The sequence below is a fragment of the Bicyclus anynana genome, chromosome 7 (assembly GCF_947172395.1).
Source record: "Bicyclus anynana chromosome 7, ilBicAnyn1.1, whole genome shotgun sequence".
In the NCBI taxonomy this organism is placed as follows: Eukaryota; Metazoa; Arthropoda; class Insecta; order Lepidoptera; family Nymphalidae; genus Bicyclus; species Bicyclus anynana.
The window spans coordinates 17,900,520-17,927,987 of NC_069089.1; the positions used below are offsets into that span (position 1 = coordinate 17,900,520).

A 27,468-nucleotide genomic window follows, 5' to 3' on the forward strand; every position below is an offset into this window, starting at 1 on the left:
ACGGGCATAAGTTAGTTATTTCTGCATATCGTCTCCAAAGAGTAAAAAAATCTTTTGTAGGTTTGGGTGTACTCTTCTATAATAAGATCCCCAAGACTGTGATGGACCTGCCAATGCATAGCTTTAAGCAATGTGTTAAAAAACATCTACTTAGTCGAGGGTACTACAACATTGATGAGTTCCTTAATGATAAAGATGCTTGGAGGTCGTTGGATCAGCTTCCACCTTCACACAGAAAGTAAAACTATAAAAAATGTAAACAGTAATTGTTATTAATTGTAAATTATAATACTGTATGAATTTTTCAAAAGAGCAACTGTTGAGTTTCTTGCCGGTATCTTCTCAGCAGAACCTGCCTTCCGAACCGGTGGTAGAATCTTTACAAATAGTCAACTGACGTGTCAAAAGTGCTTGTAAACTGAGCCTACTTGAAATAAATGATTTTTGATTTTGATTTTGAACTATGAACATAATTTTTATGATAGCAAGGCGTGGGTGGCTATTCATTTTTATCTTAATATAATATAAATCTTTTTTGAAATTTATGTTTGTACTAATTCTAATACTTCTTTAACAATATAAGCCATAACTTTATATCTTATTATATTCCCCATTCTCAGTGAAAGTAGTGAAAGTACGTACTTAATTTAGGTACGACAGTCTTATGCACGGCATCGAACCCTAGACATTTCGAATTTAAGTCTGAGTTCTTAGCCGTGGAGATGTTACCTGAAGTTATCTACCTATTTATAAAATGTATGTATTCACAAATGTAAATCTTTAATCTGATGACCGTAAAAGAAGTTTAGATTAAAACTAAAATATTAGCAGAAACAAAAAGTTTAATTGTACTTAAAACTCTGATTACGTTATGAAGATAAATATTAAATACCTACGTGATATTAAAAAATATTTTATTTCTGAAATTTTTGTTAATTTTTATCATAACTTTGCTTCAAACAAAAAGATTTGGGTCTATGCCGATATTTGTGAGCTATGAGTTGACAGAGGTAGAAACAATTGATTAGCAAACTGTACCTATATTTTTATCTTGGTACAAAATTGATAAAAACTTAAGTAACATGCAAAAATCATAAGTAAAACACCCTCGTTCTTTGGAGTTAGTAAAAAAATATATAGATAGGTAAATTAGGTCTCACGGTGTAATACATTTTATGCTAATTATAATTATCATAAGCGTAGGCGTTTGACATAGTTTATAATCGTACCAAATATGTTCTGAGAAATTCATAAAATAATTCTTCATAGAGGGTGTGGCTTACTGTGGGTAACTAAAGCATTGATTAAGTTATTAATCGTCCGTTAAATGTTTAATACTGAGTGATCAATTTAAAACACTTTTCTCCATATAACGGGGCCATTATGAAGTTTATCCATAACGCAGAGATAGATAGATAGATTATACAAAATGGCTTTTTTATCTTCTTAGTTAATGTTCTTACTAAGATAATAAGCTGAAATTACACGTAATTTAAGCCACTATTGCAGTGTAAAATATCTTTGTTTCATTTGCTGTGATCGTTTTTACATTCAGTAAGATCCTAACCTCAAACATGTCTACTTATTCCACCAGCTTTTGTTTAATCTTAGAGATTAGACACTACGGCAACGTTATACCAAAACTTTGTTTGGATAAACCGTTTCAAGTTGATTGTCTGTTAACATAACTATCGATTATATTTACCATCTACTTAGTCAGTCTCTCGGAAACTCGTACATAACTTTATAAATCAAGATTGTAATTTTTAACCTTATAAGGTAATACTACTACATTTTTATCATTATATCGCTGACCAGTGACCGAGTGTTCTGTAGAACAACATCTGAATCATCTTTTGATCTAAATTTTTGTTTTATTAATATCCCTATGACGCTGTTTCATTCATCCTTCTTAAATTGGGCAGAAGTGAGGAATTTTCATTCAGGCCCAACCTGAACAGAAAGCCATTACGAACTCAGCCAGGTAAACTAAGTAACACTTACACACATATACAGTATACAGGTTGAGAGTCGCGGTGAAGTTGAAGTGGTGAAGTTTCAAGAAGGTGAAGTTTACTTCAAGTAGTTTACAAGCACTTTTTAAGTGTGCATTAGTTTCTTATGTTTGACTGTTTGCCTGTTTGTAACTAGTGTACTTTTACTATAATGTATTCTTTACTAGTGACTCTACCACCGGTTCGGAAGGCAGAGAAACTCAGCAGTTGCTCTTTTTATTGCCAGTTACTCTACTCTAGTAAGAGTTACTATAATTTCATTTTCAATGACAAGTTAGCCCTTGACTACGATCATATCAGATGTTATGTGACGATGCAGTCTTATGAAGGAAGCTAGTTTACTTGGTACCCATACCTCTGTCGCAGCATCACACCAATCTTTCACTACAAACATAAGCCGCTTCTGTGCCTATGTAAGCGTAAGAGCTAAGCAAATTTCCCTCGCCGACACGCACAGCGTAGCGTAGTGATGCGTCACGGGCTCCCATTTCGGGGCACATAAAATGGCTTGTGAATCCTGCGACTACACACTATATATGTGCTATAAATGTATATATAATGTATGTATATATGGTTATTTTTAATATTGTTTTATAGCCATCATTTTCGACATCGTGCTCGCATGGAGTCGTGATGGCTCAACTTTATGACTGCAGACGCGTGGAATCTTCGCGTTTCCGACAAGCGCTATGTTTATATCTTTTCCTTGTTTACGTGTTCCTTTGTAATATTCCTGCATTGTTGCGAAATTAACTTATGTCCAACGATATTATACTAAAGATTTGTTATTTATATTATTTTTTGATCAACAGCCTGTATTCATCCACTGCTGGACCACACACGATCCTCCGCTTTCCTCATCCAGCCACTTCCCACTACCTTGTTGATGTCGTTGGACCATCTAGCTGGAGGGCGTCCTACGCTGCGTTTGCTGGTAAGCGGTCTCCACTCCAGAACACGTCTGCCTATTCTACGACAGATATGGCCCGCCCATTGCCACTTCAGATTACTAATCCTTTGGGCTACATTAATTATTTTCGTCTTCCTACGGATTTCCTCGTTTCGTATTTCGTTCGATTTATATTATTTACTTTACTTAATTTAAAAAAATGTTTACACGAAATTTTCCTCAATTACTGCAGTGGGCATAAATACCAAAATGGGGTAAATTGCGTAGACAAACAATCTGAGCGATAGAAAGCCATAAAGCTATTAAAAATATAAAATGACTAGCGGACGCCCGCGACTTCGTCCGCGTAAATTTTGATGTCAACTTTACTACTACCCCTACCCTTACCCTACCACTACCCCAACCCTACCCTACCCAACCCCTACATCTACCCTACCCCAAACCTACCCCTACCCTACCCCTACCTTACCTACACCCTACCCCCATCCTACCCCTACCCTCCCCGTACCCTATCCCTTTCCTACCCCTATCCCACCCGTACCCCTATCTCACGCCTATCCTACCCCTACCCTACCACTTCCCTATCCTACCCGTACCTCTACCCTACCACTACCCTACCTCTACCCCTACCCTACCACTACCCTAAATCCGGCCCTAAACCTACCCTACCCCTACACTACCCCTACGCTTCCCTACCCGTACCCTACCCTACCCTGTAACTTCTCTATCTTACTCCTACCCTTAGCAAAATCGGTTCAGTCCTTCGAGACCAAGAGAAATAGAGACTTCTATGCTAATAATATAAAGAGGTAAAGTTCGTGTGGTTGTAGGAGGTAATCTCTGGATCTACTGGACCGATTTGAAAAATTGTTTTCATTTAAAAAATGTGACAAACTTACAAACTTACAAACTTTACCTCTTTATAATATTAGTATAGATATAAACTGCACACATAGCAGTGGGTCTTTGACCACAACGTGGCCGTTGAGGCACGAGAGCATCGCAACGACACAAACGACCGGCCTGCGTCCTTACCAAAAATAACGTGGTATGCTTGATTTTGTTTACTTTTTCTTAAATGTTTATATTATAATGACCACAGGAAAGTTTCGTAGCTCCAACATGAAAGCTACGAAACTTTCGCCGCGCTGTATAGGTTCTATTCACTACATAAAAAGATCAAATAGACAAACCATACTCCGAGTATTACAGGAAACCATAGAGCACGGATTCCCCAAGCGGTTGTGGTCTATATGCTGTACAAAATTGTCAGACTTATGAATTACTAGCGGACGCCCGCGACTTTTTCCACATGGAATTCAGTTTTTCACAAACCCCAAAATTTCCAAGGGATGAAAAGTAGCGTATGTACTATTCTAGAGAAAAAACTATTTCCATTCCAAATTTCAGCCAAATCGCTTTAGTAGATCTACTATACTATCTAGAATCGCACCGTAAAGAAGGGACAAACATACACACACACTTACACAGAAACTTTCGCCTTTATAATATTAGTGTGACTACCAGAGGCCTGCGACTTCCCCCTTTTAGTTTCTGTTCCCGGGAGAATACGGACATACAATATTACTCAGTGAAGATGTAGCTTTCGTTTGACGTTTAACGTTTGAAGAATTTTTAAATCGTTTGAGTAGTTAATCGTATTAAACAAAAAACAAGCTCAGTTTTAGCCCACTAACATTATCACTTAACACCAAATAAGCTCGCTAAAGATAACGAGCTTGACTCGTTATCTTCGAAAGGAATATTTTAGGTCACATTGTAAAAAGGTTAAGTCGTTAAGTCGTAATCTCCGGAACACTTTCACTTACTTTTACTTCCAAGGACGACCGCTTTCTAAATTCCTGATACATTTTTATACGTCCTTTCATCATGTTTTCAAGTGGAATGAATTTACATTCTACAAGATTGGTTTAATTTATAGGAATAAAACAACGAAACGAGGACATTATACATATACAAAACTATAATAAAACATTCTATGCACTTAACAATACAAAAAGCCTGTATATTTAGTTATGGGTGCAAACTCGCCAATCTCAAGAATATGAAAATTATACAAAAAGTTTCATAATGGGTCCCTTGCCAATTTCAAAAAGGAAATGCGTGTAGCTATTAATATATTTTAGTCCTATTACATTTTAATTTATATTTTAAATTATATTTGTTCATTTAAATGTATCGGTTTTTTTGTTTTTAATTTGTATCTATATTCTTTTACCTATGTATAGCTGTAAAACTGTTTAACTTTAATTAGTATTATAATTATAAAGATAATCTTATTATTTAGAGCATGTAGTATTAACCTATAAGTGGCCAAACGTATTGCCTTGTTACCTATGTTATTAAAATATAGCTTTTCAGAAATGTAAGGTTGTTGGTTAACCAAATAAATAAAAAATATATATATATTTCGGCAACACATGTTTTGACGGCCTCCGTGTCGCAGTGGTGCGTGGTGGATTTACAAGACGGAGATCCTTGGTTTGATCCCCGGCTGGGCTGATTGAGGTTTTCTGATTTGGTAAAGGCCTGGCTGGTGGAAGGCTTCGGCCGTGGTTAGTTACCACCTTACCGGCAAAGACTTACCGCCAAGCAATTTAGCGTTCCAGTACAATGTCATCTAGAAACCGAAATGGGTGGGGATTTTCATCCTACGCCTAACAAGTTAGCCCGCTTCTATCTTAGATTGCTTCATCACTTACCATCAGGTGAGATTGCAGTCAAGGGCTAACATGTACAGAATAAAAAAAAGACACCACCGAATGTTCATTTCTCTCTTTTTGATCCGTTTAACTTCCATCTTTTATCATTGCCTACCTAAAACACGATTATACCGATGTTTGTTCTCTTTGGGATTCACAGCTCATTCTAAAACCTGCCTCGCAATAAATATTTCGCTTCCACGAAAAACTGTTTCGATGAACCTTGCATAACTAAAGTACCCACCTAAATACAAATCTCAGAAACTATATTACTAACTTTAATGTAATGAAAATAAAGTTGAAAATGTAATTAGTCAGTTTAGTGGTAGGCGTTTGTGGAGGATGGTATGAAGTGCAAACAGACATACCACACGTCACTGTTTATTGTGAGCTATGTCGAACTTTATGGGTTAAGGTTTCTTAGCATCCTACTGCGTACTTGGTTAAATATTACATTATTCATATATTATTTCTCCGAATTATTTTACCGCGGCTAGTTGCCTCGTTTGGTGACTGGTGGAAGAACAGCCTGACTGGCCAACGCGAAAATACAGCCATTTTTGCCACCATTCCGCGTGGACATCTATATTAATATTATCTATATTAATACTATAAAGCTGAAGATTTTGTTTGTTTTGTTTGTTTGATTGAACGTGCTAATCTCAGGAATTACTGGACCGATTTGAAAAATTCTTTCAGTGTTAGATAGCCCATTTATCGAGGAAGGCTATATATAGGCTATATTATCCCCGTATTCATACGGGAACGTCAACTACGCGATCGTAACCGCGCGGCGCCAGCGGGTAATTTATATGTAGAGTTATTAAGATAAGTTAGCTTAAGTCTTGTTCAGTTAAATAGGCCAGGATCCAAATCCTGGCTTAATTCAAAACAAATGACTACTGTGTTACCTGACGTAATTTACACGTTAATGATGGACATTAACTGTGTAACACCATCATTATGAAAACCTCATAACGGGATACGTATCTAAGACTTACTAACTTGCTCTAATGAGGGTTGGCGGCCATAACGTTAAATTACTTAACGACCACTATCAGATGTTATTGAATAACCGGCTTACCGTGCTCTCAGAGATATGGGAGTGAAATACCACCAACTTCTTTACTCCAGGCTGAAATGTTTTATAAATAATTTCTTAGAAAAAAACTCAATATTACATACACCAACCCTGGGCTCGAACCCAGGACCTCGTGATCTGAAGCCACATAAACGCTGGGCCAACGAGACCGTTTATAGATAGACTAGCTGACGCCGCGCGGTTTCACCCGCGTGGTTCCCGTTCCCGTAAGAATACGGGGATAATTAATAGCTTATAGCCTTCCTCGATAAATGGGCTATCTAACACTGACAAAATTTTTCAAATCGGACCAGTAGTTACTGAGATTAGCGCGTTCAATCAAACAAACAAACAAATACTTCAGCTTTATAATATTAGTATATATAGAAAATCTACAGATTTGTAGCAGCCACTATTACTGTAGTCAGTCACGTCTTTCTGCAAATAGCATCTGTAGATGCCATGGTATAAAAAGTCAAAACAATGGTCAGCCTAGTCGTAACAATGGTCGACGGGGAGCACACAATCGTGCGGTTCCGGCTTTTTTGTTGAAATAATTGTTTAATCAGCGCTGCGCTAATAACATGGTAGTGCTGATGAGATAAAGCCTTTTGTTTTATATATCTAACGCGCTAACTTTTATGGTCGCTAAGGAATATGGAAGTGTAAAAAATCATGCTATCTTCTTGCCATATATGTTCCGCGTACTTGCAAAATATTATCTAACATAAAATGCATATAAAATCTTCTAAAACAACAAGGTCCAGGAGAAATGTTTCCATAAACAGTCATAAATATGTACTATCTATCTTTCTGTTCTGTTTTGTTAAAAACTCTATAGTTGTACAGGTTTTTACAGAACTCTTCCGGGAAAATACTACTGCTTTACATTTTTGGGCCGCCGAGCATTGCAGTGTTTCTCTCTAAAATTGTTGTTATACGAGGCGTACATTTAAGATTGATCAGGACAGGACATCACTTTATAGAAAAAGTGGTGTCGCGCTAGTTTCACTTTACAGTTTTACCAATTATTTTTAAAATTATTTATTTTAAATTTATTTTATTTTTAAAATTTCAATTTATTTCAAAATCCTCAAGATTATTTGTTCTTTATTCTGCAAATACAGATCTAAACTAAGAATCACAATCTGAGACTGGATTTGAATAAGGTGAGTATATTTACGCCTCAAGCCATAGTTACTCGTGGCTACATGTGTTACAATGTATCCTGGTTACGAACGCCCATTAGATTCGCTGAATAAAAACTAGACACGCAAATAATTCATACGAGACAACATTATTTATGATGTCACTATATCACCAATATGTAACACATACATCATTAAGCCATGGCGTAAAAAAACCATCACGATAATGAAACGTATGTGCTAAATGATCCACAAAAAATGTTGTATGGCACGATTAATAATTGAAAATGTCACTTTGATTTGTTATGGGTCCAATTTGTTTTTTTTTATAGTAGGTACTGTTGAAACAGATGTCATGAGCAAAAAACCATGCCTACTAACAAAGAAACATGGAAATTAAGCAGTTTTATGAAGGAACGATTTTAAGGCGTATGGCTTATACGTATATCCTTTTCCTTATTTCATTCTACAAAAATCTTAATTTACTCTGTAAAACTCATATTTCACTGTTTAATGGCGGGCGTCCACAGATCCGCATCGTACGTGTCGGACGCATCACTTCAATGGACGCATCATTTCAATGAACGCATCGCATCAAATGGATTTGAGTATTCTTTGCATAGAAAGTCAAACAAGTGCGCCCACTGTTTCGTATCATACGGATCGAACAAATTTTATCTGATGTAAAATTGTATCAATGCTTTCACAGCTTCAAATCAAAACACGTCTCTCAACCATCTGTCTACAGCGCATTCTCAGTTATTTTGGACATATCACACGCCGTGGTAACAACAATTTGGAGAACATTATTGTGGTGGGAAATGTGGAAGGCAAACGGCCACGAGGTAGATCTCCAACCTGATGATCGGATCTTCTCAAGAAAACAGGAGCCCGCACCTTTTACAGTGCCGTCCAAATGGCCAGCGACCGTACTCGATGGAGGAGCATTGTAAACCAAACGATGACTCGCCAAGGTGGTCACGATCCTCAGTCATGAGGGACCGACTAGAGAGAGAGAGAGAATATGTACCTGTGACCTCCAAATTTTCGATCATATGGGCAGTGATTTGTGAAGTTATAATTTCTTGTAAAAAGATGTAAAACGAGCACCAATCGAACTCAATTTATAGGCTATAGCTAAACTCGGTTTTCATTTCCCAAAAATTTCAAAATTAATGTGTTTGATGCGATGCGTCCGACACGTACGATGGGGATAAGTGGACGCCTGTCATTAAACTCACATTTCACTCTGTGAAACTCTAGATATGAACTCTGGCTTCGATACGATGACATGTTCAAATCCGGTCCGGGGCAAGTACCTCTAACTTTTAAGTTATTTGCATGCATTTTAAGGAATTAAATATCACTTGTCCCAATCGGTGAAGGAAAAACATCGTGAGGAAACTGCACACCTGAGAATTTTCTTAATTCTCTAGATCTACTAAACTAATTTTGAAAATAATAGAAAAGAATACCAGCGTTGTGGGTACTGATGTACTCACAACAAATTTTAGCTGAGTCAGGTCCATTTTTTTGGCACAACATATTTTCTATATATATGTATATATATATATATATATATATATATATATATGTATTAGTTTTAAGAAAAAAATAAATTCTTTCTAAAAGGTAAATTCCTTTACCAATACAAAGCCACGATAGGTGAGTGTCCCAGGCTTTATTTCATCCTCGTATCATCGGGGCGTCTGCTATAATACATGATACACAAGTAACACCAATGTGCCAAAGGTTATCAACACATTCAGTGCATAAATCATTACTTTACACACATTCTCGCACTTCGGACATTCTAATTGGCATACGCAAGTCGAGACCGATTCCGTGTCCCACAATAAATATTTATTCTAAAGTTTATAATCGTTTATTTAAATAGGAAGCTACGGACTTAATTAAATTTTCATAGAATACATAATTAATTTATCATTTACGATTGTGTATAATAAGTAGGAGTTTCTGGTGATGATATTTGAATTTTATACAGTTAATAAATACATATAATAGCCATAATAACGTTTTGCGTGTTAACAAATTCTCAGTAGATACAGGATATATGTATATAAAAATTATAATATAAATTAAAAAACATAGCCTATAACAATGAAGTCAAAGGTGGAAGATCAAAAAAGATCTAATTTGAAAGCCTTAAATTATTATTTATTTAATATAATTAAGAATAAGAATAAGAATTGTTTATTTGAAAAACTCAGTAAGTACTTAATAATTATCTATACCAGACTTTACACGAGACAATTTACAGAATTTAAATAATACATTATATAAAAAAACCCCACCTTCTAGTTTGACTATCTATATACCTATAACTTAATGTGAAACCACTAATAGAGTAACGGTTAATTACTTTAATAACGTCAATGATACTCGATGAGGCAAGCGTCCCTACACTCCCTGTAATCATATAGCTACGAGTAACTATTACTATTATCTCCTATAATATCTTACGCTCACCTTCAACGTAAAATAATATTAGCTGCAATATTTGGAAACATTCACATCTCGAAGTTGTAAAGCGGCGAGCACACTAACCAACAAAATTGATTGATTGATTTTCCTATGTTTTAATGAATAATACAAGAATAAACACGGGTCTTTATTAAAAAAAATTTAAACATGTGTCATTTATAAGTAAGCGAATTGCTAGGAGTGGGTACGACAATTAATCTAATACCCGGGAGAACACAGCACCTCTGGGATTTTTATCAGACTAAGACATATAAACTGTAGAGCTAGTAGAACATAACGAAAGGTTCGCAGGGAATTCGTCGATGCAAGCGGCTCAAGTACGTGGCACAAGTGGATGCTGATGAGGACTATTTGAAACAAGTGAAAATAGGTCACCTACAAAATCACCTATTACAATACAATACGCGACTTACGACAAAATAAATAGATAAGAAAAATAAAAATAAATAGACAAGCAAAAAAAAATCATTGTAGAGGGTTGTAATGTGTCAAACTTAATTAAAAATTTTTTAAAAATTTTAAAATTAAACTTACTTAACTTAAGTAAACTTTAACAAATTGAATTTCGTTTGTCTAAAGAGTGATCGAAACAATGCAACCATGAGTGCATCAATGTGTCCAAGGCTTTACAAAGCATCGAAGCTCGTAATTTGCGATCGTTCTAAAATCACGATAACCTTTCCATCGGTTACATAACCAGCGATACAGATCTCATTCTCTCCTCACGGTGACCTGTTGGCCGCTCTTGTTAGATTCCGTTACGTAACGTACCGCTTGGAGATACATTACCAATTACAGAAGACCCAGGCTTCAGCGCAGGCGTGGCAACAGTTGATTGTAGACCATTTTTGAACCGAACTTTCACTGTTTCCACTTTGTGTGTAATGTATTTCATCTACGAACATAAAGCTTCTTTTAAACTGAGGCAACTCTTTGCTAGAGACTATTAAAGTACTCTTTAAAAAATCTTTTTCGAAGGCTGAAAGGCTCTTTAAAAAATCTTTTTCGAAAGTCGCGAAGCTAAGTGACTGGCTGGAGAGTTAGGGACACGACTTCTCATATTATGCCGAGGAAAATATTGAAGTGAAATACGCATTATATTTGGAAGGAAGAAGATCTAGCCACTTGAAACTTGTTACCTCCCAAAGCCACCATAATCCAATCTCCATAATCAGCAACCGTACTTATCTACATAGACTGCAAGCCTTCGGACAGCAACTCTCTTCTAAGCGTTATTTACATTGGTTCATTTCACAGGTTAATTTTTTCCAAGGACTTGTAGTCTAATAGTAGAAGCATGGATTGACAAACTTTGTGCCTTCATAAAATGACGTAGTCACAAAAAAAAATTCCGAAGTCTTTTATTGCACTGTGTCTCAAAAAATCCCAAAATTTCATTTCGATCAAACCCACGACTGAAGAACCCTGGATTAAAACGTAACCGAACTACTGAACCTGCGTAACATATTATGGCAAATATTAGCGGTGATCTTATAATCATGTCATCGTCATCATCATTAACAACCCATATTCGTCTCACAGTTGAGCACGAGTGTCCTCTCAGAATTAGGAGGTTTGGAGGTTTGGGGTTAAGCCGTAGAGAATTAAGAAAATTGTCAGGTATACAGGTTCCCTCACGATGTTTTTTTCAACGCTCGAGACACGAGATATTTTTTTTTTCTTAAAATGCACATAACTATGTATTACTAAGTATGTATGTATAAAATTCAAGCCTTACATAACAAGTTTACTGGGTACTACAAAATAACATATTTAATGTCCACCGCACACGATCGTTATATCAATTTTACAACATGATAACATACCTGACCAGAACAATTATGTAGTAGGTAACCAGTTACACGCCTCGCCGGGAAACATTAAAAACTAGCCGAGTGCATGTAATTTGTATCAATCGGTCACTTTCACTTCATACAACAGTTGTAATTAAATTATTGCCTTTAATGTTATATTCAAAACTAGATATAGCGAAAGTTATTTATGTATGAAATGCCTCGTCGGTCAAGTAGGTTACGTTGGGCTTCAGATGACGTGGGTTTCAGATCTCAATTTCATAGTTTAAAATTTAGTTTACTTGCACACAAAACAGACATTTCTTGTAAATGTTTTCTTTTAAATTAAATTAAAGTTTATTATTTTGTAAAGTCTTATTATGTATTTAATTGTATCAAATAAATGTAGGTATGTAACAAGATACAACCTATATTTGAAATAATAAGCATCCAAATGCAACCATTACGCTGCAATCAATCTCTTATGGTCTCACCAACATGACTTAATCTAAGAAAAGTAAGCGAAATAATAATTTTCAGCTTTGTTTTCTTCCAAGAAAATCTCAATAAAAATGCTCGGTCCAGAGATGAGAAGTTGGTTTTGTTATACCCCTGTGCTTCGGAGAGCACGGCCATCATCGGTTCCAGTCATTGGTATTTTCATCTGATAAGAATCAACCATTACCATTACCAATATAACAGCGTGGTGGGTTTAAGTCATTTGACGGCCTCCGTGGCGCAGTAGTATGCGCGGTGGATTTCCGCGACGAAAGTCCTAGATTTGACCCCCGGCTGGGCCGATCTTAACTGGTCCAGGTCTGGCTGGTAGGAGGCTTCGGCCGTGGCTAATTCCCACCCTACCGACAAAGACGTACCGCCAACTCTCAGCTCCATATTCTTGAACTTAAAGAGACCCTGCACTTGACCTTTAAAACTATAAAATAATCCGACTTCGCTATGAGTTTAATAAAACATTTAAAATAAATTATAAAAATTTTACATAGACCACCTATTGAGTGGAGGTTTTGGGGTCAAAATAATAAACAGTATTGTTATTATGACCCCCTAACACATTCGACATTAAACTTTTATAGGCAAATTACTTGACCTATTCTCGAAGTGTAATAAAACAGTTGGGCAACAATTTACTCGAATATTATATTGAGAATGAACGAGTAAAGACCCATATTTCGATATTAAAATACATTCAACCTTTGACCTATATACAATAAGAGCTAATGAGTGTAAATACCACGTATAGATGTTCTATTTTCGGAAGACGGTGTAGCTTTGTAGTGCTAAGATAATTATATAAATGTGTTCGTGCGTGAAACTAAAAAAGTGTATTATTTAAATTATGAATTATCATCTGTATGTGAGTGATTGTTATTTTTTTTATCCTTTACAAGTTAGTCCTTGATTACAGTCTCACCTGATGATTATGAAGGCTTATTATAGTGTTAATGATTATATTAATGATAAAAAAGCTTGGCGTTAAACTCTTATATACGACTGTGTGCTTAGTTTTAAATAAGTTTGTAAAATGGTGGTAAACAAAAAAAAACCTTGGCTGAGTTTGTTGTGGGCTCTTCTCGGACCAAGGAGCGTTTGGAACCCTCGTAACTTTAGTTTTAAGTTTTCGACTATTATTACCACCATTAAATTAAATTAAATTATGACATAATCTTGACCTTTCAAAAGTGCTTGTAAACTAAGCCTAATTGAAATAAATGAATTTTGACTTTGACTTTGATGGTAAGTGATGATGCAATCTAAGATGGAAGTGGACTAAATTGTTAGGAGTCCTCCTCCTAACAAGTTAGTCCACTTCTATCTTTGATAGTAAATCCACACCCCTTTCGGTTTTTGCACGACATCATAACGCAAAATCGCTTGGCGGTACGTCTTTGTTAGTAGGGTGGTAACTAGCCACGGCCGCAGCCTCCCACCAGGCAAAAAAAGGATTGTTATGCGGGATCGATAAGTGACGTGTATTCAGGACGGAATGATGGTCAGTGCGTGTGTGTGGGACGTGTAGCCCCTGCGTCCGCGTTCCACAATGCTGCGAGGTAAAGCAAATCAGCCAGTCTTTTGATACAGTAGGAACTCCCTGGTCGCCACACAATTAACATTCTGAAAAAAATAAACAACTAACGAGCCTTTCGTTTACACATACAAACGCGTCTGTGCTGATACTCTACTACAACTAAAGCCAAACTGTCTTCCGTAAATAGAATATTTATAAAAGCCGATACCTAATATGAAATTGTAATATAAGTCTCTAACACAATATTTACATGGAAAAAAAATTAAATTATATTTTTTCATCTTCAAAATTTAGTCTTAGTTCATGTGTTTTTTTCAGTACCGATTTAAATACAGGACACGAGTTTGGCGCCGAATTTAAACTAATCAGCAGGTAAAAAATTACAATAAGTTATATTTCGTGGGTTGGTACGTTAATTTTTATGAAATCGGTTGTTTTTAAGAAAACATAATAATTTTTCAATTTTTAGTGTAAAAAATACCATATAAGTGTATTTATAACACACTAGCTGACGCCGCGCGGTTTCATTCGCGTGGTTCCCGTTCCCGTAGGAATACATACATAATAAATAGCCTGTAGCCTTCCTCGACATATGGGCTATCTAACACTGAAAGAATTTTTCAAATCGGATCAGTAGTTCCTGAGATTAGCGCGTTCAATCAAACAAACAAACTCTTCAGCTTTATAATATTAGTATAGATTAGTATAGATTTGCTCGTACGAGTAAAGGCTTTCTTATTTCATTTTAATTTAATTTCAACGAGCGGTAGCTAACAGTCGTAAAAGTTAACGAATTGGCCGGCGGGTCTGCTAGTCATAAATAAAATAATTAATGATAATCAAGACTAAAAGATGGCAGTGTAGCAAGGTAAGATGGGGCATGCAGTCACGTACGGTTGCGTTGCCGACATGGGTGATTGCGGTGTCGAAATAGGCTGTTAGGCTCCGAACTCCGTAACTTTGCCCCTATGGGAACTTTATTGGCTAACGTCACTCATAAAAACCATCATTTTGTTACATTCAGTTATTTTTACGGCTGATTTTATCTTGAGCATATGTTGAATTGTTACAAGCATATGAGATTTCGAAACAATAGCGCCTGCAATAATTCAACTAGAAGACCCTGTGGTGAGGTGAGGCGACATGTGGTTGACCCCATAGGCGTATACACTAATAATTGACTTGATGTCGGGTGCCGGGCCCCCCTAGGAAATATTCCTAGATACGCCAATGTACAGCCCCCCAAGTTTGAACCGCGTAGACGGGCCAGGCCACCATCCTTATACGTGAGGGGGATATATACGAAGTTTGAACCACACTGCTCCAATGAGGATTAAGGTGATAATGTTAGTTTTTTCATCGAAACCGAAGACTAACATGTTCTCTGAGGCACAGCGGTGTGACACCACCAATTGTCCAAATCCGGAATTGGATTTTTATGAAAATTTCTTAGAAGAAGGAATATGTCAGTAGGTATAATACTGACGCCAGGAATTTAACCGAGGACCTTGTGATCCGAAGCCACATAAGCTAACCGCAACCACTGGACCAATGAGGTAGGTCTAGATGAGTCGCTGTCAAAATTTAAAAGTTCAAGAATATATTTTGCTAAGCATATTACTGCGTTAAATACATACATATAGGTTCAACAAAGGAGTGGCACAGCAGTGATGCGTTAGACCGGATCGAATCGATTCCGATACAATACATCGATGTACTGTCGACAGTGAATCGATCTCACGACCCGCCCCTCATTGACCTATCAGCACTTCGCCTTTAATTTGCGTAATGGAGTTGTGTTATTCGCAGTGTGAATACAGATAACAGGTAGAATAAAATCTATATAGTGACATGCCACGGCTTTGAATGGGTAAATACATTGTGGGTTTTCTTTTCCAACAATAAAGTTTTAAAACTATAACCAGACTACTTAAATAGAGGTCTAAAAAGAATAAAACGAAAAAAAATATTTCAGATAAAAATGGAGAAATGTTAAAAGAAAAAAATGGCTAAGGAAGAGCCATGGTCGCACCCATTGTACACCTACCATGTACCTACTTGTTTAATGGAGGTATTCCTGACATAATCACAGTAGGTAGACATACAGCGCGTGCGAGGGTGCGACCACGGCTCTACCGTGACCATTTTTGTATCTATGCATTTCTCCATTTCTATCTGAAATAGGGAAATGCATAGATATCTACAACAAACTCTACCGTTTAAGTTTGTCTACCGACAAGCGTTAGCGTTAGGACAGTTTTTTTAAAGACATCTTGATGAACGAAAAACAATTATTGCACTCATGGCGTAGAAGTACATAGGTCATTTAATTCGTAGTATTTTTAGCATTAAAAAAACTGATTCAATATGAAAAAATTGAAAAATCCAAAAAGTAAATATAACTTGGTCACCCTAGGATTTTTTTGAAAACTATTCAAATTAGTTTTACATAATTAGATGATGTATCTACCATTTGCGTTTTATCCATCAATTACGGGACATCCTGTATATACTGGCTCTTACAATGTCAGTTCCCGTGGCCTAGTCATCAGCCGATGAATCGTAACACCATATGGTTGCTGTAATTAGCTCATCTTCATGAAAGTCCATACAACACATAACTTTCATACCGCACAAATAAAGAATCCTGATCGTATTGTCAGATCGCTTATAATAATAAGCTATACCTAACCCTTAAGTATTGTAGACTATATGTTTTCACTTATATCTGTTAAATTATCTGTTTTCTGCCAACTACGAGTAATAATAATATGCAGCGTAGTGCGTGCAATGCATTACACAAGACAAGAAGTGCGTGCGCGTTTTCAGGTTAAGTCGTATATCTGCGATTGTTTCTACTACTTCCGATAGTTGTTTGTGTTCCGGTTATATTTGCTGCACGTACTGTTTATAGCAGTTTACACTTTTACAATAGCCTCAATGGCGGTTTTGAGTCTCGCTCGATGGGCTATGTTGAAGGTATATTTTATCCAGACAAGCGATTCGTTTTGGTGGGAGCGAATACGAAAGTATTAACCATGTTATGTACCTAAACTATATTTTTTAATTAGTTTATATGGTATCAATACAATGGGCAGGCCTAAAACTTATAAAATATCAATTGATACAGTACAGTACAGAAATCGTACTTCACCGGGTTGCCATTTTCACAAGTGTAGCGTTTAAGAGTTTTACAATTTCATATTCCTTTTATATTCTCTATTTTCATAAAAAGTCATGATACTACTTAGTTTTGTGGCAACTTCATCGCTTCCATATTTTAGAATGTTTTTGAGAAATAAATGATTCGAAGTGTTAATTATTATTATTTAACTACATATTTTCCACGTTAAAAATTAGAAATGCACTTTACTGGTAACATTCTAAATGTTAATTAGTTGCATTAGTTTCTCCATCCGCATTCTCGATTCCATTTTCTTTTTTAAGACAAAAGTGAAGGTGATTCTATATAAGGCTTTATTATGTCTATCTCCTGCCAATATAGTTTGTATTTACGAGTTAGGGTTGTCGCACACATATCAACTCGGAAAGTTATCGTCACAAATGATCGTCAGTGCAACACACACTAATAGAAATCGTAACGAGACGATATGGTGATGATGCCTTTCAGGGTTTACTGTACTTACTATACACTGTTACGCTAGTCCAGTGCTTACAATATAAACATACGTACAAGTGTAATTAATTTAAGCCTGTTGAAAAGGCTGATACGGGTGATGTGTGCTATGACCCTTATATTATGTAAATTATATTATTGTTAGCATGCATTTGTTGCACGGCAAGATTTGTTTATATTATGTAAATTTGTAAAATATCTTTGTCTATAGTTATTTGTGTTGAAGTAAACCAGGCCATGTTTATAAACTTTGGTAATAAATTATTTAAGTAATAATTAAGCAATTAAAAATCATGCGTAGATTCAATGAAGAATTAGTTGTTACGTAAGTTACCTACGTGTCTAGTCTCACAAGATATTATAAATAAATATTTGTCCACATATTATTTTAATTTAACCGAATTTAGATAGAAATGAAAATAGATGTATTTCACTGAAAATCAGTTAAATAACATACCTATGTACCTTTTTGGTCTTATTAATTTAAGCCGTTAACACATAATTTTGTAAGTCTTATTTTATTCGTGGGCATCGCTTGCAAACCGATTAGTAGATAATACAGATTAGTAGAGAGAAATTTTCTGTATCCCTATCTAACACGACAATATAGATATCGCGAGAGAGATCTAGACGAATTCGAAACTCTGACTGTCCAGTTACAAAAACATCGTTGCAGAATAGCACCAAAGATTTTTGTTGGTTAATTTCCTGCTTAATTATTTTTAACCGACTTCAAAAAAGGAGGAGGTTCTCAATTCGGTCGGTATTTTTTTTTTTTTTTTTATGTATTATTCACACAAGACAAAGCCGCTTACCGCGTTTGTAGATTTAGATCTTTTGACTTTAATGCAGATTTCAACAATACGAATAGGTATATAGAGGGGAAATCAACAGGAAGGTTTATACTCGTAGTATAATAAAGAATGTCCTGGTTCATCGCTTTCATGCAGACAAAGTCGTGGGTGTACGCTGGTTTATTTACAAAACCAAACGCAATGCACGGGATTAAAGTGTTATCCGTAATGCTAGCCACTGACCATCCATTAAGATCTTGCAGGGCAAATGGCACGACACACGATCAGTTTTATCGGATGTCTTGCCGTTAGCGTTGCAGGCACGTGAATTTATTGGATGGCGAGTGGCTAGCATTATAAGTTTATGTCACGCTGTTATAGGTATTATTGTCTCTATTAGCACATCAATAAGTGAGAGAGATTGTCTTATTAGTACATTTCACGCCTCATAATAACGCCTCATATTGTAAACGATGTATGAAATTGTTCTTAAGTGACCACTCGAACTAATAGTGCGTACCAAATGGTATACTTCAAATAATATGATGGTGATGTAATTATTACCAAATAAAGACTTGTCACGATGGCGTAATGCGATAGACCCATCCAATGATGTTATTAAGGAAAATGAGGTAGCTATTACAGGCAATTGTAATCTTACTTATATCATTACTTTTATCGCTTGTCCTAGACGATGAAGCTTATTTTGACGTGTTTCTTTTTTACAATGTATTTTTAGATTTTAGGCAAACTTAAATAACTAAGCGATTAACTAAATAAATTTGCTAGTACATCTAATGATTAACGTATTCTGCTTCCTTATAATAAGGTACTGGATTCTGGTATAAAACTCAAAGTAAAGAAGTTCTCATTATCAACTCAAGGGAAATATGGGTGTCTTTATGGTTTTACCCTGACAAAAAATTTAATGTTTTTAGCTAATATCTAGTATTTATTTATGGATTAGTTTCTAGTTCACCAATTTTTATATGGAAAAAAATTAAATTTTACTATTTATACATATAAACATATAAAAGCGAAAGGACACTCATCTACAATTCTCGAAATGCACTTGACGTGGAAAGATGAAAATTGGCACGGAGGTAGTTTATAGTTAGTACACGTCCGCTAAATAGATTTTCCAACAGGGCCGGATTAAGGAGATCTAAGTAAGGATCGCGGCCGTCCGCTAGCTAACTATAAGATTATATTTAACGACACGCCAGTGACCTTCCCACTGTGAAATGACTATGCAAAGCTCAGTGAGTTTTTCGACGATTACAAAAAGCGGTTTAGTATTCCGAATGTGATCAAATTACCCATTGTTGAGGCGAACATTAATAAACAATCCATCATATTGCGAAACCGCGCGACAAGGAAATAGCTACGATTATGAATGCTTACTGCTTACTGTGAACACTGTAATTATCATGTCCTAAAGATAACATTTTAAGTGCTTTTTAACCGACTTCCAAAAAGGAGGAGGTTCTACGTTCGGCTGTATGTATGTTTTTTTTATGTATGTCCAGCGGCAATTCCGTCATTTATGGACCGATTTTGAAAATACTTTTTTGTTTTGAAGGGTTTGATTCCAGGGTGGTCCCATTTTTTTCATGTCAGGATCTGATGAGGGAATCCTGGAGAAATCGAGGACACTAGATTGGCACCGCCTTCAAACTGATCAGAAGGTAGCACATAGGTTAGATGTTATTTTTTCTTTTTAGTTTTAGTTAATTTTAGATTTGGAAATCGAATGAATTTTTTTGATTAAAATTTTTTTAGTTGCTTGGTATTGACAATGTTTAACTGAGCGGAGTAGAAATAGATAGTGGTATAAACATCATCAAAATGGGATGTGTAAAAAGCAGTTTCTATAAAAATATTAGATATCCATAATTTTTAACATAGCTCAAGAATAATATAATGGAACATTTAATTCAATTAAAGATTGTCTGTAACCAATAGAAACAAGCTATACAGTTTGTTGATAAAACAAAGTGGATTTACCACTTACATGGAAAATATTCATTTGAAAATGGTTTAAACACAAGACTTCGGGATTAACTAAAGAGATTAACAAGTAGACCAATCAAGTAACTAGCAGAAATATAGTAGATATAGGATAGGGATGACGAATATAGATATATATATATGATGTTTTTTTTTGTAGGTTTAATCTGCAATCAGTCGACAGACGGATTATTATAAGCGGATTAGTGGTAGGAATTCTTGGCGTGGCAGAACTGGGGGCCCACTGTCCTCAAGTCTCTCTCAAGTCTCATTGAGTCGAGCACGTCTACCCGTTTTAACCTTTTGACTCTATCAGCAGTCAACAGCCCACAAGCTAGTGGGTTTGGATGTTTCAACAAGAGTGTCCGATGTTGCATTTTCTGCTTCTTTATCTCTTTCTTAATTGTTGGTATATCCAAGTATTAGTGTATTTCAGTGTTGGGTGAGTACCACGGCGCATTAGCAATTGTTCTCAATATTCTAATCTGGGCACTTTGGATGACTAGAGTGTTGGATGTGCTAGCGGTAGACCTGATCTGAATTCCATAGAGCCAAATAGGGTTCAGAATAGCGCAAATACAGTAACTTATTGTAGAGATATATGATGAATATAGCAGTAATATAATGCATTATGTAGCAAAGAAGTATTTTTGATACAATTTCAATTTTTCAACAGACATATATTGATTTAACAGATATAACACAAAATCTATACTAATATTATAAAGCTGAAGAGTTTGTTTGTTTGTTTGATTGAACGCGCTAATCTCAGGAACTACTGGTTCGATTTGAAAAATTCTTTCAGTGTTAGATAGCCTATTTAACGAGGAAGGCTATAGGCTATATATTATCCCCATATTTTTACGGGAACGAGAACCACGCGGGTGAAACTGCGCGGCGTCAGCTAGTTAAAGATATTTCTGAAACATCAACGTACGCAAATGGTTTAAAATCATTAGCAGACAGTGTAATAACGCGTTCCATTTATCGAGAGACTGTGGTAATCCGATATATTAGCGATCGGTGAGTTATACAGTTAGCTGTATCGAGTGGCGACGGCAGCTAAATGCCAACATCGTGCGCACACTCACTTTATATTGGTTATGTTGCCGAGTTACGTGGCCGAGATAAACAAGCCAAATAGCTTATTCGATGGCTGATTATACATCGGGAGGACGCGACGGGTTGCTAAATAAGCCATTAGTGACTGGCACTGACTTATTGATAACTACGCCTCACGGTTTCCACTAGCAACCATACCTTTAAGACTAAAAACTGTAATACTTTTGACGACTGTAGTAACCCTGACGATAGCTTTTCCACGGCTAAGCTTTTGCACAAAGAATATTACTACTAATATAAATTATTAACTTATTTAAGTGGCCTAGGTTAGTACAAGTAGACACTTGCCATCAGATGAGATCGTGGTAAAGTGCAAGTGTAACTTAGTGGACTAATTCTAAATTAGAGTAAGGAGTCGAACCCAGAACCTTTCGGAGGCAAGCAAAAAACGTTTAACTCCGCCAGTAATCGGCAATCACAAGTGCAGGTGTTGCACTTAGTTGCATAATCGTAATTTTATACGATGCACTTCCCGGATTTCCGCGCAGTAACACAACATCTGATTGTATATAACTATGTAATAAATGTAATACGTCCTGTCATAATTAACATTAATTAATGTTTAATTATAATTTCTAACATAATGATTTTCTATAATCACTCGTGAGCTTATTATCAATTGTAATAAATCATATAGATAAGCGAGTCGCAGGGATTCGCTGGATGCAGGCTCAGTATCGTGATGTTTGGAAGTCCCTACAAAAGGCCTATGTCCTGCAGTGGACGTTCATCGGCTGATATGATGATGATGATGATAATATTCTACTTGTAATGCATTTCTACCTCTTTGGTCCAGTAGTTAACCTATGTTGCTTCGAATCACGAGATGTTGAAAAGAACAATAAAATTGCAAATACATCAGGCTCAAGAAGAGAGAAAGGTCAACGAAGAGTTGGTAGGAATGTGAGAAAGAGTATAGGTATCAGTGTAATAGGAGTAGAGTAGAGTTTTCTATACTAATATTATAAAAAGGAATGATTTGATTGTTTGTTTGCATTGAATAGACTCTGAAACTATTAAACCGATATGTAAAATTCTTTTACTGTTAGGAATCTTCACTATCCCCGAGTGCCATAGGCTATATTTTTATCCCCGTAGTCCTACTGGAACGGGAACCACGGGGGTGAAACCGCGCGGCATCTGCTAGTTGGCGATAAGTTTACTGGTGATGAGTTGAATCGTATGATAGAAACAAATAGAAGACAATGACATGTGTTATGTGCACTTAAATGGGTATAAAAAGATATAATTTAACTTCAAACCATAAAGCCCATGGGAACTGAATCGCGAACATCATATTGTGAGTATTATGTAAGGCTGATGCAATCATTACGATCATCAATCACTATTACCAGCTCATAAATACCTTGTAATCATAAGCGTGATCATTGTGTTCTGATCTGGGTTTTTATTCCGCATCGAAGCTCTAGATCAAGTTACCGTTTATTTTTGTTTAGTCTTGTCTTACTACCTACAGGTTTGTTATGGGTACTCACAATTCATCAGATATCTTTAATACTATAAACCAACATCCTGTATTTGGTACCTACCTACCTATGTATAGTACTTTTACCGCATGAAAATACGTTTGGTAATATAATATTATTTATTGTCCATTCTAATAGACCTCTGTAAGAAGGTTGTTTTGAATGTCCAGTGGTCGTCCTTTGGCTGATATGGTGATGATAATGATTATGATAGACGTGGTTATTAATGCAAATACAGATATGGTTCATCATAATTTTATTAATTGACTTCCCACAAGGTCACAGTAAGTCATGTTATTTTATCTTATATCTCAAATATGCAATACAAAGCTTTTCATCATACAAGGTCTCTTTAAAAATAAACACCGATGGTTAAATAAAAACTATTGTTGTCCAAAAAAATCTTCAATGTCAATCGTCAATGACAATGTCAAGTAGCATCAAAGTCAAGAAAGTGATTTAAGAATTTAATAAAATATATTATAGAAAAAAAAATTTAAAAGCCAATGTAATACTATTGGAAGTAAAACATGACATACAAAGAAATGGTAAAAGTTTTACGCGATAAAATGAGAAGGAGTGCGACAATTTGCGAAAGAATTCTTTGCTACAGTTTAGTTTTCATAATAACTCCTTGCTTCTTCATATTTCAAATGACTGTGGTACGCCCTACTATAGTCGACCACTACAATATGGGTATTATAAAGCATACCTTGCATATAATATGTTCGACGTTTTGTTTCGTCAACATTGTAGGGAATATGATATTTAGTATCATCACGGATACAAAAGTGAGGGCGTCGATGGATGCGGACAGCTACTGCGAGGTGTGCAAGATACAGCGGCCAGCGAAAGCTTGGCATTGCAAGAAGTGCAATGCTTGCATCCTGAGGAGAGACCACCATTGCTTCTTCTTTTCACGCTGCATTGGACTGCGAAATCAACGCTACTACGTACTGTATCTCGCTTACGTATTCATTTCCATGATCTATTCTTTATACTACAACTATTATTACGTGGTGATAAAGTTCGAAGACCAGTGCATGGTTTTGTCAGCTTTTCGAGTTATTAACCCGTTTTTGAGGTATGTGATTCCTGAGCTAATGGGTATAAAAGACCTGTACATGATGTTTTTGTTCATAAATACAAGCCTTGCTATTTGGTCTGGTGGGTTGTTCTACTTCCACATGATGAACGTCGTGAGAGGGTTGACAGCTCATGAGTCTAGGAAGGAGTTTGGTGCAGACTGGGTCATGGTGAAGAGGAACTTCTTTAGTGTATTCGGTGTGAAGTGGTACTGGGCGGTGTTGTCCCCGTTCGCTGATAGCACTTCACCTGATGAACTTGATTTGAAACATCAATAGTTTGTGTAAGGTTATATATTAAAGATGAATATTTTTATAGACTTGTTTTATTATATAGATTGGAATAGGAATTTCACTAGGAGATTTTATGTTGAAGAGAGATGCAGTTTATAGTTCTAGGCGTAGTCAGTGAAAATAATAGATAATAGATAGTATTAAGAAAAGTAAGTTATTTTTAAGTTAGGTTAGAAACGTAAGTTAGTTAATGTAATTTACAGTTTCACACTATGTAAATCTGTCTAATGAGCAACTACAATAATTGTTTCGGCTCTTCTTTTTTTGTCGTTAACAAATTGATGTTGTAAATATTTAATTTAGAGTTTTATGGTAAGTTACAGTATTGGGTTTACGCAGTTTTCTACGTATCTATGATATTAATGATTTTAAACTTATTTCGTGGTTGTTCATTATGATTATTATTTAAACGGGTACATACCACGATAAAACGACGAGATAAAAAGCCAAAAACGCGAGGTTGTTGAAAAAAGAAAAAGAACAAGAAAGAGTGTAGATCGATTCTGTCCCTAACAGCTGATGTCAACCTCGCATCTCGCAATTTCAGACCCGTCGTGACCAAGATCCATGCAATTGGGTCGAAATATCGACATTAAAAATCTCGTCGTTTTATCTATGTTTCCATAAGAATTCGTTTAATAAAATGTGTTATATGCGTAGCACGCCGACAATCGGCATGTGTAACGCAAAGTAAACAATCAGATTATAAATATAATGACCATAATTATGGAAAAGCGCATAATTTCCGCGTTATGCCTCATATCGTTATGTTCTATATACCACGGCTTTCGCTTTACCATTCAGACCATCAATTACCCATATAGAGCGTAAAGCTTCATGGAGTTTTCACCCGTATGGTATAATAAAATAGAGGTTATGTTCCCAACAAGTTATTGTTACATAAGCATGGGTAACTCGCAGGCATTTATTGCTACCAAGATGTAAACACCTGTTGCATACATAATATGAACCAGTTATTATCGGGCACTATGGTGAATAGACGCAGACTAATAAAACGTTTTTTTCCCACTTGTTCAAAAATAGCATCATTATTTTAAGATTTATTCATTTCATGAATACTTTACAAATCTTCTTGATTTCATGTTTCTGCATAGACTGCATTGTCACAACATCAGGTGAGGTGCAGTTAGGGGGCTAACATATCTGTACTAATGTTATATAGAACAAGGATTTGATTGTGTGTTTGTTTGTAATGACTACTCCGAAACTACTGAAGCGATTTGAAAAATTCTTTTACTGTTGGGAAGCTAGATTTTCCCCGAGTGCTATAGGCTATATTGTATTTTCAAAAAAAAAGGGATGCTTCTTAAAACTCCAATAATGTAACCCAAAGTGTAAAAATTTTACCTAAAATATTTTTTACATTGCGTGCGCTGCAAAAACTATCTATAGTCTTAGGGGTAGACATCGGTTTGGATAGGGGTAGGGTAAGGGTAGGGTAGCTTAGGTAGATGTAGGATAGGGTAGGGGATGAGTCAAATCGAAGCTTGACCGAGTCCGCTAATCATTAAATAAAAAAACAACTAAGACTTCTTTTAATAGGTACATTCGTGTACAGCAGACACAGAAGGGGCAACGGAAGGGCACTAGTCAGGTAGGTATCGCAACACGTCGGCTTCCTATTTTGAATGCTATAAGGAGGCCATTTGTAATATTGATACTGACGCGTGCTGACGACAGATCCGTCGCGGGCCCTTAGCGGGCACTGCGTTACGTAACCGTGGCTCGTGACGTGCACACATTAATAAGTGCCAATGTTACGTGACGGGAGAACGTTTTCTAGGGTTCCGTACCTCGAACGGAAAAGTACACAAATCTATTAGGATGTTTGATGATTGTCTGTCCGTTCGTTTGTCTGTCAACGGCCCTTTATCTTAGGAATGCGTCGAGGTATAGCGAAAATTGACAAATGACATTTCACTGCAAAGTCGATGTATCCTCAGGAGATGTCTGCATTATTCAATTTGACGGCCTCCGTGGCGCAGTGGTATGCGCGGTGGATTTACAAGACGGAGGTCCTGGGTTTGATCCCCGGCTGGGCAGATTGAGATTTTCTTAATTTGTCCAGGTCTGGCTGGTGGGAGGCTACGGTCGTGGCTAGTTACCACCCTACCGGCAAAGAAGAACCGCCAAGCGATTTAGCGTTCCGGTACGATGCCGTGTAGAAACCGAAAGGGGTGTGGATTTTCATCCTCCTCCTAACAAGTTAGCCCGCTTCCATCTTAGACTGCATCATCACTTACCATCAGGTGAGATTGTAGTCAAGGGCTTACTTGTAAAGAATAAAAAAATAAAAAAAAATACTAAGTCACACAAACATTGCAGTCAACATTTACGATCTGGGTGACGCTCTCGTGTGGATGCGTCAGTTTTTTGCGGAGAATAACAAAATTAATTATTCATAATGCACTTTTGCTTAGTAACGCCTGCTTCTATTCAATCAATGAATCAATTATTAAAAGCACGGCGAACACTCCGCCCATGTCGGCCACGTAACGGTCCCGCCTAGACGTCGCGTGCGCCGGCGATATATCGCCTACCGACACGATAGCGCCACACGACTGGAAAAAGTGACACTTCTCATTCGTTGTCATTTTAATAATAATCATTTTAATCACCATCATTGTGATCATCAGCTTATTTTTATAATTGCCCGATAGTGAACTAGGGGAGGCCTAGTTCACTATCGGGCAATTATAAAAATCGTCGTTAAAATGAGAAATTAATTAATATTCAAAAATTCGTTTATTAAAAATTATCGGTTCGTCTCAAAAGTGCTTGCACCTGTAGTCGTAG

General features: G+C 36.3%; 2 protein-coding genes across 2 annotated transcripts in view; one reads left to right on the forward strand and one right to left on the reverse strand.

The window, feature by feature from the left end:
- The window catches only part of LOC112045770 (uncharacterized), a 128,821-nt gene that overhangs the window by 41,993 nt on the left and 59,360 nt on the right, over positions 1–27,468 (reverse strand). The gene's annotated exons all lie outside the window — the stretch shown is intronic.
- LOC112045771 (probable palmitoyltransferase ZDHHC24) lies at positions 23,048–24,731 on the forward strand. The gene has a single exon (XM_024082091.2). It carries the CDS (start codon positions 23,803–23,805, stop codon positions 24,634–24,636), a length of 834 nt encoding a protein of 277 aa, XP_023937859.2. The 5' UTR covers positions 23,048–23,802; the 3' UTR covers positions 24,637–24,731.